The sequence below is a fragment of the Bison bison genome, unplaced genomic scaffold, assembly GCF_000754665.1.
Source record: "Bison bison bison isolate TAMUID 2011002044 unplaced genomic scaffold, Bison_UMD1.0 scf7180017864470, whole genome shotgun sequence".
NCBI classification, from domain to species: Eukaryota; Metazoa; Chordata; class Mammalia; order Artiodactyla; family Bovidae; genus Bison; species Bison bison.
Genome location: NW_011495031.1, coordinates 764,572 through 787,317, shown reverse-complemented (window position 1 = coordinate 787,317; position 22,746 = coordinate 764,572). Strand labels below are relative to the sequence as shown.

The following is a 22,746-nucleotide window of genomic DNA, read 5'->3' as shown; positions in this document are numbered from 1 at the left end:
GATGATTTGAGAGAATAGCATTGAAACATGTATATTACCGTATGTAAAACAGATGACCAGTGCCAGTTCATTGCATGAAGCAGGGCACCCAAAGCCAGTGCTGTGAGACAACCCAGAGGAATGAAGTGAGGAGGGAGGGGGGAGGGGGTTCAGGACTGGGGGACACATGTACACCTATGGCTGACTCATGTCAGTGTATGGCAAAAACTATCACAATATTGTCAAGTAATTATCCTCCAATTAAAATAAATAAACAAATTAACACATTTAAATTTCGGAATGGGTAAAATGTTTTCTTCCTCTAGCAACATTAAAAAGGTGGAGATAATTCTATTATTTGTTGCTTATGAGGTTGGTGCCATCTTGATTCCTCAAATGAGCCTCAAAAAGAATCAATAATACCCAGTCACTAGTAAGTGTCAGAGCTGGAGTCTGAGCGCAGATCTGACTCTAAAAGTTTATGTTCTAGACGATAGAACAAAGGGGTCAGTACATGTCAAAATAAAGAAACTGTATAAAAATTTATTTCAATGTTCATCAAAGATCATTTATTTCATAAAGGGGTAATTTTTTACCCCTGGGATATCATATTAATAAATAGAGGGATAATATTTTCCTGAAGTACTGTTCTGATCAATAATTGCAAAAATAGAAAAGAATGGCACTAATTAACAAAATGCTTCTTTTATCTTTCTCTTCAACCATATGTTTTCATTACAACCTAGTTTCATCAACATTTTAAGCAAGTAGCCTCAGGATATAAACATTACTCCAAAAGTTTTTCTTTAATGTCACCTTCTTTAATATTATCTTGCAGTATGCTCCTAATAGTCCAGAAAGATTTTTACTTTTACAGCACAGAATAAAGATCATCGAGACATTAGATAATAGAAAAAACAAAGGCTTTGGAGTCTTAAGTTCAGATTTTGCCACTTGCTGTACGTCCTCTTCAATCTAAGTATCAAATTCCTACTTCATTGGGATGGTGTATAATTAAAGGAGATAATTATAAAGCTCGTAGCACATGGTAGACACTCAAGAAATTTTAGCTCCCTTTTCACTTTCCTTTAAAAAGTGGCACATACATGATTATATCAAGGGTATCAGTTTTAAAAGTCATGCTTCATTATTTCCCTCAGACAAACTGTAGCGTAACACGAAGCGTCAAGATCAAAAGAGATCAAAAGAGATAAAGTTGCTTCATCAATGTGGGAACCTTCCTTCTTGACATCAATACCATGGTCTTCCATCAGTTGGTATGAGAGATTACAGGGATGTTTCAAAATCTTTCTATAGCATCCTGGAACATTCAGTTTCAGGGTAGGTATTTTAAATTTACATGTCTGTAGTCCATCTCTGCTGAGTACTTCCTGGTACCACTGCCCCACTTTGTTTTTAGGGTACTGAATATTGTATCCAAGCACTGGAAGAACCACCTATGCAAGGGAAAGGGAGAAAAAAGGTACATGAAACAGCCTTCAGAAAAATATGTGATCATTTCTTTTTTTTTTAGGCCACCCTGCATAGCACATGGGATCTTACTTCCTTAACAAAGGCTTGAACCCACATCCCCTGCAGTGGAAGTATGGAATCTTAACCATTGGGCTGCCAGTGAAGTCCATATGCAATCATATTTTAAATTTACTTTTATGACTGGGACTTGAATATGTAAAAACACACTCAGAATACAAACATTGCAATCACTCTAAAACATGCCACTGTATACTACACTATTTTGATTCTTTTTAACTCTACCAGGCAAAAAGAAGAGATAACTGAAATCAAGAAGGACTCTTAGTTAACAAGGTAACCAACTCAAGTCAGATATTATTTGACAAATTGCTGTTAAGGTAGAAGAAATGGAACAAGAAGTTGAGGTACATCTAATTACCCAACAGACTTAATCTTTATGCAGTCATACAATGCTAAAAGCATATTCTTTCTGGAACAAAAAGAATAATCCCTACTGCTCAATCACAGAAAATTTGACAATTTTCCATTTTCCTTGCTTACTTATTAATAAAAACATGAAGCACTCAAGAAGCTGCAAAATTAATTTCTATTTTCTCAGCTGCTCATGAGTAAACTACATTTTGTGGAGGTTTCCTCCTTTGCTGATGACTTCTAGATATTTTTCCTTTAACTGGAACCAAAATGTAGGCAGGAAAAGGCACCAGGTAAAAAACTCAAATACATACAACACGAAAATTTCAAATTCATTATGCTCATTGGAAGAAGCCAGACACACAAAAAATCACATATCCTATATGAATCCATTTCTACGGCATTCTTTCAAAAGCAAAACTGTAGCACAGGAAATAGCTGAGTTGGGGCTGGGGCAGGAGTGAGAGGTGACTGCAAGGGGGCACAGGAAGTTTGAGGGAGACGGGAAACTGTTCTTTATCTTGATTCTTGTGGTAGTCATATGATTGTCTACATTTATCAAAACTCATAGAACTATAAGAAGTGAATTTTATTGTATATAAAATATATCTGAATAAAAAGTGGTAGAAAAAAAGGAGGCGGGGAGGAGAAATGGTTAGTACACTGTCTTTTCAGCACAATGTCTACATTTAAATCTAAATGATACTAATTTTTAAGCAAGTTTACCTGATGTATTGCATATGTGTTAGCTGATTCCTCTTCTTCGGTTACCAGATGAACCTATTTTTTAAAAACATGATGAAAATACAGATGATTCTCAAATGTTCCAAATTCCCTCAACTTTTCCTAACTCTGTTACGTATAATACAACTTCTTAACTGAATATACTCATACTCAAATAAGATCTTTTCACAGCTTGTTTCTATAGGAGCAGACTACCTAAAAATTAGAATGATTCTTCTTGCTTTAACCCGATAACTGCAGGAGAAACAGAGAATGGGGCAGCGTATCGCTCTGAAGCAACACCTTCACCTCAGTTACCAATCATCTTTTTCTAAATAGCAAAGTATTTTTTATTACACTGAATCAAAAATCTGTTTCTATGAAATCCCTCTCCAACCTCTGTCCCCAACAGGTATCATAGTACTCTATGAGAAATAGTGCTTCTCAAAATGTGTTCCATAGACTAGCAGTAATTGTCACACGTACGTGGGGAAAAAAAAAGGAGTGAGTAATAAGTTTGAGAAATGTTGCTCTAGGACACAGAATAAATCATTCTGATTTCCCTGAGACATGAAAGCTCAAAAGTATAAAGGTAGCTACCATCACTCCATGAGGATTTACACAGTCTCATTTTCCTAAAGCATTCACCATATAATGCCTAGATCTTCTCTAAACTTGCTTGCTTTCCCAATTCTCCCTACTCAGATAAATAATATCCCTCCTTTTTGGTTTTTCATTTTGGGTTTGTTTACATGTTAATAACCCATTTTAACTGCTGCATTCAGAAATGGACATAATACTCTCGATGTGATCTGACCAAAATACATGGGGCTATGATCTCTCTTGCATCATCAATTCCAGCTCTTTGCCTTTCACAAAATCATAAGCATTCCTAAAATACTACAATGTAAGCAATTGGTGAAAATACTGAACAAACATTTTCAAGTACAGAACACTGTAGCTCTCTTTAGAGAGCTCCCTCCAAGCTGATATCAACTGATGAACTAACCATTCTTTGTCGTATGGCAGCTCCACAAAGATGAATTCACGTGATTTTCTCATTGTCTAATTCACATTTCTCCATCTTACTCACAAAAAAATTATGAAAATCTGCCAAGTCACCTGAAATTAAGCTACATCTGTAGGCCTAGTACTCTTGCCTGGCCAATCCCATGGACGGAGGAGCCTGCTAGGCTGCAGTCCATGGGGTCGCTAAGAGTCAGACACGACTGAGCAACTTCACTTTCACTTTTCACTTTCATGCATTGGAGAAGGAAATGGCAACTCACTCCAGTGCTCTTGCCTGGAGAATCCCATGGATGGGGGAGCCTGGTGGGCTGCCGTCTATGGGGTTGCACAGAGTTGGACACGACTGAAGCGACTTAGCAGCAGCAGCAGCAGCAGCAGTAGGCCTAGTAATTCTATTGAAAAGGGACTCAGATTAGTTTCCTATAGTTTCCTACAATTTTTAATGTAGATGCGCAACATGAAATATTCTACAAATATTAATTTTTTTTTCCTTTTCCAGATTTTCCATATTTTATGTCCTGAGCCTCCAATTCTTGCCTTTTCTTTTCTCAGTGCTAACTAATAAAGTATAAATAATCAATTTTAAAAATACAGATATTTTTCGCTGCTAATAAAAGGAAACTCTGCAAAAGGTGAAAGAGAAAATGTTTTCTTTTCTCCTATATCTCCTGAGAGAAAAGCAGACAAAATCCTGATCACAAAAATATCCTTGCAAATGTTACCTGGAACAAAGTCTTATGAAAGTGAAAGTGAAGTCGTTCAGTCATGTTCAACTCTTTGCGACCCCGTGGACTGTAGCCCACCATGTTCCTCCATCCATGGGATTCTCCAGGCAAGAATACTGAAGTCTTATGAGACACATGCATTTCAGAGATTAGTGCTATATCTTGTCAAAGTGAATTTCTGAAAATTTGAATTAGAAATGGCTGACTTACTAAATAACGCGTTGCCAAGAAATATTTAAAAAGGATATGTTTTCTGAAAGGTATTAAAAAAACTGAATGTTTTTCATTATTTATCAAAATGGAATTAACTGACATAGCCCTTCTTCCATTTAAATGAGGTAAAATAAAACCTAAGATGCTGCTAGATTTCTTTTTACACAGTTTCAGAATCTGTGTCTCAGTTAAATGACCATTCTTAATGAAGCTCCTAGTGATCACTTTTTTTTTTCTCTTAATGGTTCTTATATTTTATTGTTTGACTGTGCCAGGTCTTAATTGTGGCACGCCAAGATCTTTGATCTTGTTGCAGCTAGCAGGATCTTTATTGTGGTATGTGAACATTAGTTGAAGCATGAGAACTCTTGGTTGTGGTATGTGGAATCTAATTCCCTGACCAGGGATGGAACCCAGGCCCCCTGCCTTGGGAGCACAGAGTCTTAGACACCGGATCACCAGGGAAGTCCCTGACTTTCTTATCTAAATATTCACAAGTCATTCATTTAATAGAATAGTAAAGCAGACCTCTTTGTTGTGGCTCACTCATCACTCAGCCTTGACTCCTTTTCTGATAGTGTATCTGCAATTTCCTGGGAGCTTCCCTCCCAGTTCTTGAATGTGGTTTGGGTGGGATGGTTCCAGGAAGAAGTCCTTGGAACACAGGCTTTGCCAATCATAGACTGCTGTCCACAGTAACTGGTCTGGGGACAGGGAACACAAACCAAGCCATTCTGAGACTCAATTCCATGGCTTTGACTGAAACTGTTAGGAAATAAAAGACTTCTTTTCTGGAGAAGAAACTAAGAATGGATCTGACAGAGAGGAAAGCAGAGCTGAAAGATGAAGAAAATGAAGTGGATGATTTAGGACATTGTTTAAGCTCCTTCATAACAGCTGCACCTGAATCAATCATGGACTTTCAGTTATAAGGGCCAAGAAATTCTTGTCTGCTTTCCTTAAGTTAGTCTGAGATGGGCTTCTATCACTTGAAACAAACAAACAAACAAAATCCTAACTTATACACCTAAAACTCTGCCGTTAATTTAGATAAATCATCCTTTATGCTAAGTTCACAGTCTATTTTTTCTCCATTTTTGAAAAATAGGACCATGCCCTATCTCTGTATGCTGACACTTTTCTACACCTCATGATTTCTCTAGTAGAGACCAAGCTGGGCTAGGAATCAGACAACTAGGTCTTCTGAATTCTGCTACCTACATCACTTAACCTGTCTCCTCTCCAGTCTGGGTCTCAATTTTCATTTCTATGAAATGGGAATTAGAAAAGAAGTCTCTAACATATTTTTCTCCCCTAAAGTTCAATGATTTAATGATGTTATATACAAAAGCACTACTCAAATCCCTTCATTAATTTTTAAAATATATTTTTGAGATTGAATTAAGATCATGATGAATAGTCTCTTTTTGCATTACAATGCTATGAAATGAATTTCTTTATGTGATTTATGGAATTCAATTTTATTATTTAAGTCAAATTCACAGAGATTAAAATACCATAAAAAATACTAGTTGGAAATACCAATATCCAAAATATCCAAAATACCATGGAGGAAACGGAAGGATCAATTTTATAAGACAAATTATATTTCATTAATATAAATGTCTCTAAGATATTGTTAAGAGAGAAAAAAACAAATTGTAAAACCACACTTATATAAAAGAAATGACATTTCATATCCTATATAGCATTACTATAGAAATTTTATTATTTTTCCTTTTCATAGTTTGAGTTTCAAGTCTCAAAGTTCTGTACTTATTTTCCTCATTGTTAACTAACAATAAAAATCCACTTTCTGTGGATATTTATGGGAAAGCATAGAAAATGGTCTAGAAGGAAATATGCCAGGAGAGATTGATTTTCTGATAGTGGCAGAGGAAATCACAATAGAGTGGTGGCAGGAATGACATCTCCATCTGCACTGTTATGGATTTTTAAGGAGCCTGTTTCATGCATTGGGTGTGTGCTCAGCTGCTCAGTCTTATCTGACTTTTTGCAACCCCACAGACTGTAGCCCACCAGGCTCCTCTGTCCATGGGATTCTCCAGGCAAGACTACCAGAATGGGTTGCCATATCTTCCTCCAGGGGATCTTCCCGACCTGGGTGTGGAAGCTGCGTCTACTGCATCTCCTGCATTGGCAGGCGGATGCTTTTACCAGTGAGCCACTTGGGAAGCCCGATTCATGAATTGCTTGTGTAATTTTCTAAAGAACGTGTTCTTTTCAGGAAGGCTTACTATCTTTGTAACTCTCACTTCACACCACTGATCATTTTTATACTTCTATTTAATGGCATGTTAAGTGTCAGCTGACAGCAGAGTAGAAGCAGACGAGCAAATAAAAGTTAAAAAAAAAGCATGTTTAGTTTTAAATTTTTTCTAAAATAAGAGTTTCTGAAAATAAGTGCTCCTGATACATAACAACTCTTGATGAAATGATACTTACTTTACTACTTGGTAATTGCTCATTGTCAACATCTTCATCCAAACAGACCAAGTCACCCTCCACAACTCTTGAGCCGTAAGTTGCAAGTCTGTAAGACACTGCCTCATTCCAGATTTTGCTGCTGTATGCATGAACGTAGAATATGCGCAGAGAATGGGGGAAGGAGAACCACGCCTGGATGCAGCCCTCCTCCGTCACGCCAAAGCGATGCAGTGACTCTAACAGTGCTCTCTCCCGAACTTTGAATTCGGGCATCAGGGAAAGTGTGCCTTTAGCATCCTCTGAAACAAAGAGATCAGTCAGTTCCTTTTATTCAAAGGCCAGTTATTAAGAGCTTTACCAGGCTCTCTAAATGTACTGAGCTATCCTGGGAACCTGCATATGAAGATAAGGCTCAGCACCAACTATAAACCAGAGCTACATTTGAAGAGGTTTTTTGTTTGTTAAAAATCATTAATCATATGGTTCATTTACTTTCCCTGCTTTAAAAAGAGCACATTAGTAACTCCAATGTCAGGATGGAGATTAACTAATTTGCAGTTATTTAGAACACTTTTTTTTAAAGCATTATATAAGTTCCTGAGCTGAGATTTTTAAAGAGCTATTATGGACATTTTACAAAATTTTTTGAATACGAAAGGGTTGACATCTGGATCCTTCAAGTATACTATTCAGTCATTCTACTATTCAGCATGCTGTTTAAAATTAGATTACTGGACTCCATGGCAAAGCTGCTTATTCAGGTAGGGCCTTGGAGTAAGCATTTTAACAAATGCACCAGGTTTCTTGTACCCACTAAAGTTTAACAACCACTGCCATAAGGAAATTATTTTCTCAGGACCCTACAATAGATGTAATTTTGAACTTTGTTTAGTATTACTTAGATCACTCATAATAATGTGAAATGCTCATATGGTTTATAGATTTGGGTGTGGTATAAACATATTTTTCACCTATTAATCATTATATATGTAATATGTACATAATTAAAAATAATGGAGATATTAGAAACTGATGTCCTTTATTTCTATGCAAGTGAAATTTAATATGCACATATATGTTGATCATATATTTAACGAATCTAAAATCTTATGGTTGCTGTTACTACTTAAATACACATAATATTTATTCAGTATTCAGAATAAGCCAGGCACTATTTTAAAAGCATTAAATCTATTATTTTATTTAAATATTAACAGTCTTTTAGGTATCATTAGCTTCAATTTCAGAGAAGGCAATGGCACCCCACTCCAGTACTCTTGCCTAGAAAATCCCATGGAAGGAGGAGCCTAGTGGGCTGCAGTCCATGGGGTTGCTGAGAGTCAGACACGACTGAGCGACTTCACTTTCACTTTTCACTTTCATGCATTGGAGGAGGAAATGGCAACCCACTCCAGTGTTCTTGCCTGGAGAATTCCAGGGACGGCGGAGCCTGGTGGGCTGCTGTCTATGGGGTCGCACAGAGTCAGACACGACTGAAGCGACTTAGCAGCAGTAACAGCAGCAGCTTCAATTTGCAGATGAAGAAACTCAAACAATGAGGCTAAATCACTTGCACGAGACTATATGCTGGGAAGTACTAAAGTTGTATTAAAATGTAGACTGACTCTAGAACCACACTCAACAAATTTTTTTTAGTGCTTCTCATTAAGTATTCTACATATACTTAGCTAAAGTTTTCAAAATTAGCAATCAGGGCTAAATGGAGACTAGATCAAAAACAATGCACAAAGTACCAGATATAACAAATGTACTTTTATTTAGTTTATTTTTCAGTCTCCTGATTGCAGTGAATTATACTTATATCAATGTCAGTTTAGAACTGGGAACTCTTATCTTTTGAGGATTTAGGCCAGGAAAAACTCATAAAGCATCTTTCCCCTCACTCAACTCCAAAGCAAGAGTTATACAAAAGTCCCATAAAAATGGAGTACCTAGGGCACATAATAAAAATGCTTAAATATATATTACAGTCTATTTCTTATCACATTTATGTAGAAATGAATGCTATCCTGATGATATAACTCTTGTATATCTACCTAACTATATATGAGGTAAAGAAACTTTTAAAGTACCAGTCTGAAGAAAATATTTCTTTGCTCTATTTACAGGATCATCCAAATCTTCTGGTGTAAAAAACAATTTTACAGCCTTCACCTTTAAAGACCAAACAAGCACATACATATCAGATGAAAATGACAAATTACTTACTTAAAAAAAAAAGGTACATCTTGAAAGAATAGGCATTTAACATGATATTTGACATGGCAATTCTATCTTTAAGCATTCATAAGCTAAAAAATTTAGAATTAACCTCCAGTGCAAAGCAACCTAATACACAGATTTAAAATCGTATGGACTGGAAAAGTGGTTGACACAACTTCCATAGATCTTCTTCTGTCATTTTTTGCCTCTATCATAGAAGTAAGAACACAGTATTAAGTGATGACATAAAACTCAGGCTTACCTAACACAACAAAAAAGGGGGAGAGAACAAGCATAGGCAAGTGGCAAGCCACTAATTTCATTTGTGTTCTCAAGTTTCAGAACTCTTTGTCTTTGGTCTTAAAGATAAATTTTTAAAAAATAAATGTAAATAAAAGTTTTAAAAATCCCCAACTTTAATATTTTCTTTTAAAACATAAACAGATTAAAAGATGCTCCTTTAAAAAAAAGACATATCTACTAGTTCCTGTATTTTATCACTGTCTCCAGTACTACAACTTATTTCTAAGTATGTATCTTAGAGTAGGAAAGGATCTTAAAACAGGGCATTCAATCTAGCCTCCAACTCATTCTTCTTTTATACTATTCATTCATTCAAACAAATATTACTCAGCATCTGTTTTGCTATAAAGTGATATCATGAACATAGTGGCTGTTCAATAAACATGATGCACAGTACATATATATGGGGGTATACATCCATTTATATGCTGGGTTAAGAAAGCAATGAGCTGACTCATGTAATAAGTACATCTGACAAAACAGGTAAGTTCATATCTTTTCAGAATCCATACCGTTTCACTCTTCAGCAAAGCCAATCCAATTTGGTCTGTGTGAACTTTCCTTCCCATCCCAAATCTCTGTGGTCCATAGTAATTCACAAACCCTTTATTCTATAAACACACAAAAAATGAGTTAATTAAAAATATATTACTATACTCTCATGTCTGTGTCCTCCCAAAAATCACATGTTGAAACTCTAACCTCCAGTGTGATGGTATCTGGAGATAGGGACTTGAAGAGATAATTAGATCATGAGCATAGTGGCTTCATAAATAGGATAAGAACTCTTATAAGAAAAGGTGGTGGAGCTAGCTGCCTCTCTTTCCACCACATGTGAATACAATAAGAAGACCAGGCAGGTATCCTGATCACAGGCTTCTAGCCTCCAGAACTATAAGTAATTTTCTCTTGTTTAAAAATCACCTTGCCTATGGTTCTTTGTTACAGTCTCAAACTAAGATAAATAAATACAATTATTGTGTCAAAATATGTAACCCAGTCTTTCTCTTTGTCCTTATTGTAATAAAAGAGTCCTGTAATTGGCAATACACACACGGATACCAAGTGGGCTGAGAAACTCTATATGGTTAAAGAATACAAAGGAAAAGAATAAATGATTGAAAATCAGAAAATAAGTGAAAAATCTTTAAAAATATGTGAGCTTTTCATTGCCATTACTGAGGAGTTTTCTGGCATGTGGGATTCTTGGTGCTAAAATCAGAAAGCTCTGGAAAACTTGGATGAACTGGTTACCTAGTACTGCATCTGCTCTGATACCTGAAGCTCCTCCTGATTTCGAGGATTCGGCTGTCTGCAGATGCTTGAAATACGAAGCAGGTTTATTTTCAAACCCAGCAAGTCCTGTCTTTTTTGTATATAATGGTTGGTTTTTCGATTATCTCAGTTTCTGAAAGTCTGGGCCAAGACAATGGCACAGCATCACTTCGGTAGGAACGGAAAATTGCTATTTACTATTGCAACCATTGAGGACACTGGCTGGTGGTTAAACATGTCCTCACAAAGCAAACCACAGGCCCATATGGTTTCCTGAAAGACAAAAGAACTCTCTACACTCACTCTATGGGGGGAATATATTAATGTATTCATTCAATGATGATTATCGAGCACCAACTCCAGGACTGTTCAATAAAAGATACAAATAAAAGATAATCTGTAATCAGCATGCTACACAAGAAGTTGCATCCTGAACTCATGCCACTAAGATCAACTGCAGATAGAATAAGTACCCCCTGTATTAAGTCTCACAGTTAAATACTTTTAAATATTTCAAATTTGGAAAAATAACATTAGACAATATGCTAAAAACACCAGAAGAGTTTTAAGTACCCCTGCCAAGTTATTCAGGGTTGATTGCAATAAAATGTTATAGCAATCTGAGTTACAACCCTTTAAAACAAAACTCCAAAGATTTCTTATTTTCAGGACTTCTCAGCTCACTTCCCCTCATCATGAAAACTAAAGGAAAGTTGGCTAAATCTAAGATTATTCCTACGGAGATTTTAAAATGTATATGAATAGGTACCAAATGAAAGATGGGCAATAAATAACATCAGAGTTCAGAAAGCCCCACTCCCTTTTCTAAGAGATATCTTTCTAATAGTTTAACAGGGGGAAAAGAAAAAAAATAAAGAATCTTAGGCAGGTCTAGAGAAAAGGAAAAAATAACCATATGAGGATTTTAATATCTTTAGTGAAGATATTTTCCTGACTGTTAGATATAATAGTGATTAAAATCTGGTTTCTGTTTGTTTTCCTGTTGGAGAGGCATAAAATTGTATGAAAAGGTCTTTGTGGTCAGAAACTTGCAGCAGTGTTTCTCAATGTTAGCTGTGGAGTAGAATCACTTAGGGAGATTTTTTTTAAATGCTAATGCCTAAGCTATATCCCCAAATGTTCTTATTCAATCGGTCTGGGAGAAAAAACAGATTATTGAAATTTTTTAAAAACACCCTAGGTTGAGAATTTCTGGTCCAGATCAGGGGTTGGCAAGCTATTTAACTGGCCCACAAGTCAAATCTGGCCCTGTAACCACTGTTTTTGTATACAAAGTTTTACTGGAATACGGCCATGCTCATTCATTTATGTATGGTTCATGGATGCTTCCACACAATAGCCACTAGAGTAGCTGCAACAGAGACCATATGTCTACAAAACACGAACATTTCTTTTCTGGCCCTTCACAGAAAAAAGTCTGCTGACCCACAGTTTATATGATCAGAATGAAGGCTATGGCTATATGTGCACATTTAGATGCCCAGCAAATATCATTTTAAAACTTACAGTAAGTAATTTTTTTTACTGTAAGAATAGTAAAATGTATATGATTTACCATTTGCATACATTGAAACAAAATTCAAAATTAGATTGAAAAGAAAAACCATTTTGAAAGTAATATAAAAACTATTTACTAAAGATTTCTGAAAAGAAATGCTGAACAAAGTCTCCCCTCAAATTAATCTCTTTGCCTGTAATACTACTCTAAATGGCAGACACTAAAAAAAAAAATCTGTCCTTTTAAACAGATAGGTTTTACCCTTCCAACTGGGAGAGTCTATACAATTTTTTTAATTACACTAACGTTGTGTTTTTTCCAATACAAAGATATATACTAAGAAGAAAAATAAAAACTAAGTAAAATGGACCCAGTTATCATTTTTTTAAATAATTATACACGCACATAAAAAGAAAATGTACAAAATACTTCCCTTCATATCTTAATGTAAATAAAGATTTTCCCAAAATACTCTACAGTGCAGTTTTCTTACCTTAACATTTTCTATTGCCTCCAAAATTCTCTCTCTCAGGTTTGCAGAATCATTTATTTGATTTTTTAAATTTCTGATGACAATATCAAAGTGATTTCCTTTGAGCTGACCAAGTCTAAGGGAATCCTCTACAGACCGAATGTTAAACACATTCATTCTTTTCTTTTCAACTTCTTTTTCAATATTTTTCAACCTATGAATGATAAATTATTTATCATTTGGATTCAGTTAACTCTTACATTTAAAAAATAGTTTGTGTTTAAACTAATGTTAAAAATTATTAACATGTTTAAAATGCTAAAAATGTCAAAAAATTAATTTAAAATAAAGTTTAAATGACAGATGGCAGACAACCACTTATACTGGAATACTGAAAAACTGGGGGAATTATTTCAAAAACACATCTTTAATTTATTTCAACAAATGTGCACTAAAAACCCTTTATCGTAGGATTATATTAACAGAGTTATTCTAAGAACTGGAACACATATTCCTAATGCTATCACTCTATGTAGCCTTCTGACTTCTCCATAGTTCAAGTGATACAACCCCTTAACTGTTCTTCGCTCTTCTGTCCTTAGACTTTGCTCCTTTCCTCCTCAGTTTTCCTCCAATGTTACCAAAAAACCACTAGCGCCAGAGGACTTTCCTAAAATTCTGCTCTGAACACTTCTTTACTCAAGTTTTCAGTTCTTCACCAATATTAGATCCCAATTGTCTTATCCTAACTTCTAAGATCCTATAAGAACTGATGTGAATTTTTCTTTACATCTATATTTTCTGTAGTCCCTAAAGGAACCATCTGCTTTATTAGGCAGACTCTTTTGCTTACAGGCCCTCCAAAATACCTTCAGATTTTCTGCATCTGCTAAAATCTTATTATTGGTTAAAGGGTAATTAAAATTCCATACCCATAAGCCAAATCAAACTACTCTGTCCTAGAAACGAATAAACTATTTTGTCTTTGGTGGTTAAAAAGCAGTTTTTAACATCTAAATACCTTTCAACATCTAAAGTCATTCCTTCTTAGTACAGTGCACTTTTTGACCACATAGACAAAATCATAAACATTTTTCTGTCCCTCATATAAGAACTTAAAAATATTTACCAGAAAATAGTACTTAAATATCTGATGACCAAAGATTAATATATTTTTAATATGTCAAGTTAGGCAGAATTTTAGTCCAATGATTCAACTTTTCTGAACTTTACCTTAAGGAAAGCATCCACAAGGCACAGATTTAAGTGTAATAAAATTAATCATAGTAGTATTTACAGTGAAAAACTGGAACAAATTTCTATATCCCAAAACAGGGGAAAGTTAAACAAATTAGTCCATATAATAAACATGACTTTGAAATATTTCATGACATAAATTTTCATTAAAAATACTATTTTAATTTTATAAGTAAAATACAAAGTACATATACAGTACAATTTTCACATATATAAAAAAGGCCTCTGTAGCATCTGCATATATCATAGTCTCTGAAAAATATCTGAAACAGATCAAAATGTTTTTGTGGTTATTTCTGTGTAAGAGAAATTTCAGTGACATTTAATATTTTTTTATATTTTTCTAAACTTCTACAATAAACATGTATTACTTTTACAATAATAAAAGTCTATTTAGAAGATAATTATACTATTAATGCAGAATATGCTGCTCAATAAGCCTATAATCAATTACTATTGATAGTGAGGTTAATATGCTCCCAGTATTAGTCTCAGTTTTTAATCTAGTATTTATTTATTTGATGCAATAAGAAAATAAAATTCTATCCTTTAAACATCTTATTACCTCTCTGGTGTCACTTTTCTAACCACCATCGCTTGATAAGTGATGGCTTTCTTGTCTTTAAGTCCTGCATAACTAAAATCCGAAGCAATCACACCAAGTTTGACAGCTAAAAAACCAACTGCTTCAAACATTTCTAGATTTTCTTTTCGTAGGGTAAAAGCTGAAACAAACAAAAAAATCCTCAATTACAAAAAAGGCAGCTAAATACATCATTTACATTCTTAGCAAACTTACAGATCATTATAGTGAATCAAATCATTAATTTAGATGAGTATTTTTTAACCAAAATACAGTCAGTAAAATACAAACCTCACAGATTTCAGCTCTCATTTTTAAAATGCTAGTTGGTTCACTAAAGGCTTACAGAAAAAAAAAAAAAATCCACATTCCCTGATTAGGCATTCACACTGGCCCTAATCCACCTCTCCAGTCTGCACTTGGGCTATCTTATATATCCTATAATTGTAACCCAGAGAACTTGTCACAATCCTTGGATGAACTAAAGCCTTTCACTGCTGTGGACTTGTGTGCATTGAGGGCCTTTGTCTAAAACACATGCTCCCTCCATTTATTATTTGCCACACTTCTTTTCATGCTTCAAGATCCAAGGGCCACAGTAGTTTTCCCTCAAATTCCTTCCAGGTTCTCAAGGCTGAATGCTCCCAAAGTAGGGATCATGTTTGTTTCATTGACCATTATACCCTCAGACTAACACATAGTAAGTATTCAAATATTTGTTGAATAGATGAAAAAACGAACGTTACAAGGAGTTGATTACTTAAACCTACATGTCTTCACAAGCTGTCATTATCTACATCATGACACTGAACACCATGCCATAATTTATCTCTTTAAGTTTGTATGCCCTGTAGACTGGGAGTTCCAGGCCAGGAAATCAGTAAATAAAACAGAGCTTGTTGCCTCATGGTAGATCCTTCAAATGTCTATTAGATGAGAAGGTGATAATGAGATTGCAAAAGTGGAAGGAGGAACAAACCCAGTAACAATTACCACTAAGCACTAACCCCCACCCCTGCCAACTTGTTGGCCTATATAACCTACCAACATTAACAGTAAGAAAATATCTCAGTCCTCAGTTCACCATAAACATATGACACTTCAAAGTACTGCCCTCTTCCCTCAGATCATGGAAAGAATATTCAAAGTATTCTGCAGAATAATTTCTGTTTTGTTCAACTCCTGTAACAATCATCAGGAGCTACAAGAGTCTCTTTGAGGAGCACTCTAAGAAAAATGAACATTTAACATAAGCCTGACTCAGGAAGCAGAAGGATGTGAAATTCATCTATCTCTGAATAAATGAAATAGCTAAACAAAAGCTTATAATATCTATTCTTTAGAAATCATGTTTAAAAGAAAAGAAAGATCTGTATGTTCTTTATATTTCTGTATAAAGAATCTCTAAAAACATGGAAACAGCAAGTTTCAAAAATATGCAGGGTGTATATTATTTATGAGAAGTTTTAAAAATCTGCAATAATGATTTGATATTTGAACATATTGTAAAATGACCACCACAATAAGTCAACATTTATCACCACACATAATTACAATTTTTTTCTTGTGATGACAACTTTTAAGATCTATTTTCTTAGCAACTTTCAAATATACAATACGATATCATTGACTATGGTCACCATATTATACAGGCTTCCTGATGGCTCAGTGGTAAAGAATCCACAGGTCTGATCCCTGGGTTGGGAAGATCCCCTGGGGAAGGAAATGGCGACCCACTCCGGTATTCCAGCCTGGGAAATCCCATGGACAGAGGAGTCTGGCGGGCCATAGCCCATGGGGTCCCAAAGAGTCAGACACAACTTAGCAGGCCACAGCCAGAGGGATCGCAAAGAGTTGGAAACGACTTAGTGACAAAACAACAACAATCATGCTGTCTGTACACAATATTCCAGGACTTGTTTATAACTGGGAGTATGTACCTTTTGACCACCTTCATCGATAAACATAAATTCATATTTTTAAAAATTAATTTTAAATTGCCAGTAAGTTAAACATAATTACAACATAAGCAAAACCTGTTTGAGATCCATAATAATTTACAAGAACTATCCTAGTCCTGGAGCCAAAACTTTGAGTATCAGTTAGTAATAATGTGAAAAAAAATAATAGTATTTTAAATATACCAAATCTATGGAACTAGACAGATACCACTAAAATATCTTAAAAGTATAGGAACAGCCTGGCTAGGAACTGCAAACTATGAAAAACAGACCAAGAAAGTGTATTACACAGAATAAAAATCAGAAACTAATAACAGGGCTCATAAATCTCTCTCAACAAGCCCTTTTGATGATTATATGAATGCAAAATTTTGAGAAACTCTTCTTTAAAAGACGGACAGTGTCAAACAAAGGAACTCCCTGTAAGTCTGCAGGATTCTTTCCATAGGCTATAAAGTCCGGCTGTTCCAGATTACAAGGTATTCTCTTCACTTCCCCAAGTACAGCAAACATATTTTACTTCTCTCCAAATACTTAAGATAACTTTCAAAATGTGAAATCAAGATTCACCCCCATGAGATTTATTAACCAAAGTAATTCTTTAACTTTATACATTTGTAACTACATTAACTATAAACATGTTAACCACACTTTCATCAATAAGGTTAATATTTTACAACTAGTATATTTTGAAAGGCTTATCTTCCACTTAAAAAAGGACCCATATATTGTTTTCAATATCCTTCTGGACATGTCTATTTAATTCATTTGAAATTACACAGATTTCACACAATTTTATCTAAGTTTACCTAAGAAAATGGTAATGATGTATTGTTACCTGTGTATATATCTTTTCTTCCCTGGCTTTCAAGAAGAGACCTCTTGCAGTGCTTGTGTGCCTTGACCCGAAATCTTACAGTTATCACTACATTTGGATTATCAGCACTGTCATTCAGTTCAGGAAAGGATTTGGTTTCCACAAGATTTCCAAACTTCTTGTTGACAAAATGGTGGACAGCTTTTCTGTGTTCTTTGTTCATATCAGGTTTAAAGGTAAATTTGGAATTTTCTTTCTTTGCATCCAAATATTTAAAAAAGTCAAATGCTTCCTCTTCGGATACCAAGTGACAAAGTTCTTTATACTCAAGATTTGGTCTTACAACAATTTCACTGTTTTTTCCTACAGTTATTAAAAAAGGAAATTTCTGCCTAATAGCACTATGCAAGGTAGCCCTCTGGTTCTTGTCAAGGATTCTGCCTAATGAGAATTCAGGAGATGGTCCAATTAGCTCAGTTTTAGAGTCCCACTTCTCTTTTATGTCACAGGCAAACTGATTCAGTAATTCATTCGTTTTTTCATCTAACAAGGAGCCTAATACATCAACATTTTCTTCTTCACCTTTGTAAGTTCTATCTTTGACAGTATCTTCCTTTTCTGAACAAGGCACAAAATTGTGGTCATCACTGGAGCTCCCAGCCAAAGTACTGACTTCTTGATTGCTTGTCTCTTCAAAAGATAAAATCTGAAGATCTAGTTTTGCTTTTTTAGCCAAAGTATTTGGCTCAGGTAGTACTTTACTAACCTCGTAAACAAGTTTGTCACTCTCTTTATTAACTAACTCTCCCTGTTCGTCAATCTCAATGACAATGAAGTCACTTGGTGAGCTTTTTATGGTGCCACAAAAACCAACATGATCAGTTATGAAACACAAAGAACTAAATCTGATTCTGAAATCTGTATCCTCTTCCATTCTTGAACAATGCCTACAAAAGAAAAAGAGGTGATCAATTACCAGGAAGAAAAAAAATCTGGATAACAAAAAAAGAAATAGGTTTGCAGAATTTATTTATTTCTGCTTCTCTCTCTCTCTTCTGAGTCCCCTTAAATGACATTACTAATTTATTTCTATATATCATGTGTATTTTGACTCTCTTATACGGAGATGGCATGTCTGCTAATTTGCACCTTGACTCTTCACCTACTCCAGGCTTTCATCTATTAAAATTCCAGGATTAAAAGGATTAGTTTCAAGTTCACTTTTAAAATATCATTGGTAGACCAACAAAAAGAGACTAGAACATACATTTTTTTTTTACAACAATTTGTCTGAACTCCACCCCTGAAACCTAAATTTCCAGTTAATTTCAGAGACTCTGTGACTAGATACTAATATATGGAGGGATAGGGGTGGGGGAAAGGCTGAAGAGAAGACAGGAATACACAGTCCACACTGACATATAATGAAGTACTAAAAACAATTTGCAGGATTTCCATGGTGATCCAGTGGATAAGACTCCAAGCCTTCAATGCAGGGGGTGCAGGCTTGATCCCTGGTCAGGGAACTAAGATCTGCTAAGCATGATTCCGAGGCGCATGGCCAAAAAAAACAATTAAATAAAACCAACATGCAATGTGATTAGGGTTCAAGGAAGGCTTATGGTAACCTTGGACCTTAAACCTTCATGAAAACTTGGATACAAACTTTTTCAGTTGACCCGTAAGAAAAGTACAACCATCTCTCTCTGGCATCAGAGAGAAGACACGTTTACAGAGCTTCTTGAAGCAACCTTCACTCTTCGCGTAACCCATGGCTATCACACAGAGTTTCAGGAGAGATAAAATGCCCAAGGAACTGGTACTGCTCCGTTCTTTGCGTTCATCATGCTCTCCAGGTTCATCCCATTTCTACAGTGTATTCTATTCATCTGAACCAATTTAGAAAACCACTTCCACTCCATCCTTTCTGTAATGTGGAACTCACAGAAATTTCCTAATATTCTACTTTCCTAGGAAATAAATAGGATATATTTATTTTTCCTCATTCCTTAATTTCCTGCACAGACTCCTCAGTTTCTTGCCTAAACTGAAACCTGGATATTTCCCCTCGGGCTGCTTCTTCTGTAGTCCTCCTATGTGACAGCTATTTTTCCTTTCATACCCACCTGGGGACCTGCAGGTTGTAAATATTTTCCGTGTTTGCCACTGCTCCTTCCAAACCACTTCTTTCTCCTCTACCTCCTCAAATCCCATTTCCTTTGAAGTACGTGCCATCGGGCTGTACTATTTGCTGCCAGCCTCTCTCTGGTCCCAGGACAATTCTTCTTCACTCACTAATGACTTTAATACCTAGCTTAAAATATACTACCCAGCATGACCTCCAAGACCATCTGTATGGATGATCCATTTAACATCACAGTCCCTCAGTTCCTTAATCTCAACCTCAAACCTTCCACTTTGTCTCGGTCTTAGCTTTGATTTTCTCATCACCAAAAGTTGCATCACCTTTAAGCATCTGGCTCTTTGATTATCCCTACTGCCCATTCATCACCTCTATTTTAATACGTCCATTCCAGAAATTCTTATACACTGTGAAGGCCTCTAATCTCTGCTTCTATTACTAGTCCACCATAGTCAATTTTCCACATAGTAGCCAGAACGATGATTTAAAAAGGAAAATTAAATCATATCACAACCCTTTTTAAACCCTCTAATCACATTTATAATAAAATCCAAATTACATACCCTGGCTTCCAAAGACTTCTAAGATTCTGAACTCTGTTTTCCAAATTTAACCTGTACCCTTTCCCCATTATCCACTATACTCCAGCTACACTGGCCTTCTTCAGTTCCTTTATACCAACTGTTCCTGTTGATTAAATCAATTCCTCTTCAATAATATCCTTAGAGATCTTCCTTGACCAATAATCGGAAGAAACCAGCAAGTCACTATTTTTCATAAAATCTTATTTAATTTTCTGCATATCATTTCTATTTAATCGTTTTACTTCACTATTTACTATACACCTACCCCAACTAGAATGTTTGCTCTATGAAAGCAAGAACCCTGTCTGCTTTATTCACTGATTATCTCACAATTAGAACAGAATCAAGCACATAGTAGGGGCACAATCCATAATGATTATTGAATAAATAAAATGACTAGTACAAAATAAGAGCAGTAAGAGTGAAGAGGAAGAAAGAGGGGGTCAACTTTTGCCTAGAATAATCAGTAAAGCATAATGTAAGAAGTGGCCACATTTTCAAAACAGTTCAGGAGACAGAAATGAGGCAAAGGCATAAGCAAACTATGCAACGTGTTAAGAAAAAACTGAACAGCCCAGATACAGAGCAGTAGGAGAAAGTGTTTTCTAGCACAGTTCTGGAAAATATGGCCGGATTAGCGCCGAACTAGGTAAAACAGTTAATGCGCTGGCAGGAGCTTAGAATCTATTGAGTGGTAAATTGATGGCCACTGGAGGTGTCTGAGCAGGAAAATAACACAATCCTAAAAGATGTTTTAGTAAGATGACTGATAGTACTAGGCAGGATGAATCTGTTGAACAGTTGGACTAATAGTACTGAGCAGGATGAATCTGTTGAACAGTTGGAGGAGATCGAAAGCAACAAGATGTGATCAAGAGCTCAGCTGTAGGAAGAAGATATGAAAACATTCTAAGCTAGTGGCATAGGAGAACAATTTGAGAATACAACGATGAGGGAATTACAACCAAGCATCTTAGTAAGAGTGGAACCGTGCTGAAGGGCAGCCAAGGAACCCACACAAAGTTGAGTTCCCATGCAACAGATGTGTCGATAAGCCCGCCCGGCGGACATGGAGGGGGCAGTTTGGCTGACCCAAGGCTTGGGAATTTGGATTGTGGCTAAGGGCAGAGTCTAGGAGAATGTTTAAAAAGGACAGTAGCTCCTCCTGTTCCTTCCACTGCCAATGCTCCACCTAATTCACTCCTACTTCTGCCACCAACCAGCAGGACTGACTCCTGCAGCACAGACTTCAGGCGCTTTCAAAAGCACCCCGACACAGCCATTGGCTCCACGGGCGTCTTCTCCACCCCCATCCCCGCCTAACTCAAGGCGCGATACTAGCTCACACCGCGCTCCTCTTGCGGACCGAGGGTCAGGATCTCAATGCCAATACTGTCATCGCCCCCTGCACAAGCCCACGTGGCGCCAAGAAGCACAGCCCGGTCTACCTCAAGTCCAGCTAAAGGGTTTCCTCCGCACCACGCCGTGCGCATGCCCGGAAGCCATAAACTAGCCAGTCTCCGACAGAAGAGTATTTAAAGGGACAGGCTCCTACTTAAAGAAGCGCCTTTCCGGGATTTTTCACGCAGTGGAGCGGCGATGGGGAAGCACTAAGAGGAAGGGGGCGGAGCGGGGCGGGGGCGGGACCTGACGGATTGGGCACGCCCCGGCCCTTCGTAGTACCTGGGTCCTTAGGTCTCTGGCTCAGCCCCACGGCGCCCTGTGCGCCCCTGCGCCCTGCGCCCGGGCAGGTAAGGGGTTCCGGACTTGCGCGCCACCTTTTCCGCGAAGTGTCCGAGGTCTGCGCCCTGGCCTCCGGGTTGTGGAGGAAGGAAAATCGACTTCTCTTCAGCCCAAGTGAGAAAAGTTAGAGGGGAAGTAGGTTGCTTGGGCAGCGCCTGCTCCAGGATAAAGACTTGGGTGGGTCCCTAGGGATTAGAAAATTGGTGGGACCGGTGGAGTTACCGTGGGGCGAAGAGAGGTGTCACTCGATGGTCGGACCTCGCCTCGAGTTTCTCAATTCCCGGGCTGTGTGTTCTGAGAACCCTGTTTACGAAATGAAATCTCTTTTCCTCGGAACCAGGAAGTAGGACCAGCGCCCAACAAAGATGCTGGCCGCGTGGAAAGCATTCTGAACCCCCACAAGATTCTAATTAGCTGGTTTCTCAGGCTTCCAGGAAACAGAAAGTGGAGCGGCATTGTCAGTACGTTATCAGATGGGGAAAGGGTACCGACAGCCTGGAAATGAGAGGGAACAAAGGGATGAAAAGCAACCTCAGAAAGCCTTTTAGCCATTTAGGATGGGATGCTGGGGAAGATTGAAGGCAAAAGAAGGGGTGGCAGAGGAAGAGATGATTGGATAGCATCACCGACTCACTGGACATGAATTTGAGCAAATTCCTAGAGATAGTGGAGGATAGAGGAGTCTGGTGGGCTATTTGGGGTCGCAGAGTGGGACAGGACTTAGCAACTGAACAAGTGCCTCAGAAACGTCTCTGCCTAAAGAGCTGAGAGCAGAGAATATTCAGATTTGCCTTTTCCTTTTCTGGGGGTAATCCTTGAAGAGACCTGTCAGAAAGTTAAGATT

At 36.9% G+C, this 22,746-nt stretch overlaps 2 protein-coding genes across 6 annotated transcripts in view; one reads left to right on the top strand and one right to left on the bottom strand.

The window, feature by feature from the left end:
- Positions 1-200: 200 nt before the first annotated feature.
- On the bottom strand, positions 201-21,706 carry PUS7L (pseudouridylate synthase 7 homolog (S. cerevisiae)-like). Of its 3 annotated transcripts, none has more exons than XM_010860742.1 (9): positions 21,608-21,706; positions 17,454-18,379; positions 14,637-14,796; positions 12,836-13,028; positions 10,061-10,159; positions 9,116-9,197; positions 7,041-7,321; positions 2,611-2,664; positions 201-1,436 (listed from the first exon to the last, which is right to left on the bottom strand). In XM_010860742.1, the coding sequence occupies exons 2-9, from the start codon at positions 18,364-18,366 to the stop codon at positions 1,110-1,112; spliced, it is 2,109 nt and encodes a 702-aa protein (XP_010859044.1). In that variant the 5' UTR covers positions 18,367-18,379; positions 21,608-21,706; the 3' UTR covers positions 201-1,109. The 3 variants fall into 3 exon arrangements, with proteins under 3 accessions (XP_010859044.1, XP_010859045.1, XP_010859046.1); XM_010860743.1 differs by lacking the exon at positions 21,608-21,706 and adding an exon at positions 19,559-21,601; XM_010860744.1 differs by lacking the exons at positions 201-1,436; positions 2,611-2,664 and adding an exon at positions 4,434-4,539.
- The window catches only part of IRAK4 (interleukin-1 receptor-associated kinase 4), a 29,913-nt gene continuing 28,833 nt past the window's right edge, over positions 21,667-22,746 (top strand). For 2 of the 3 annotated variants that reach the window (XR_827122.1, XM_010860746.1), the window contains exon 1: positions 21,807-21,910. The gene's annotated coding sequence lies outside the window, so the exon portion shown is untranslated. Of the gene's footprint in view, positions 21,911-22,746 lie in introns of all 3 variants that reach the window. The other variant, XM_010860745.1, reaches the window with a different exon arrangement.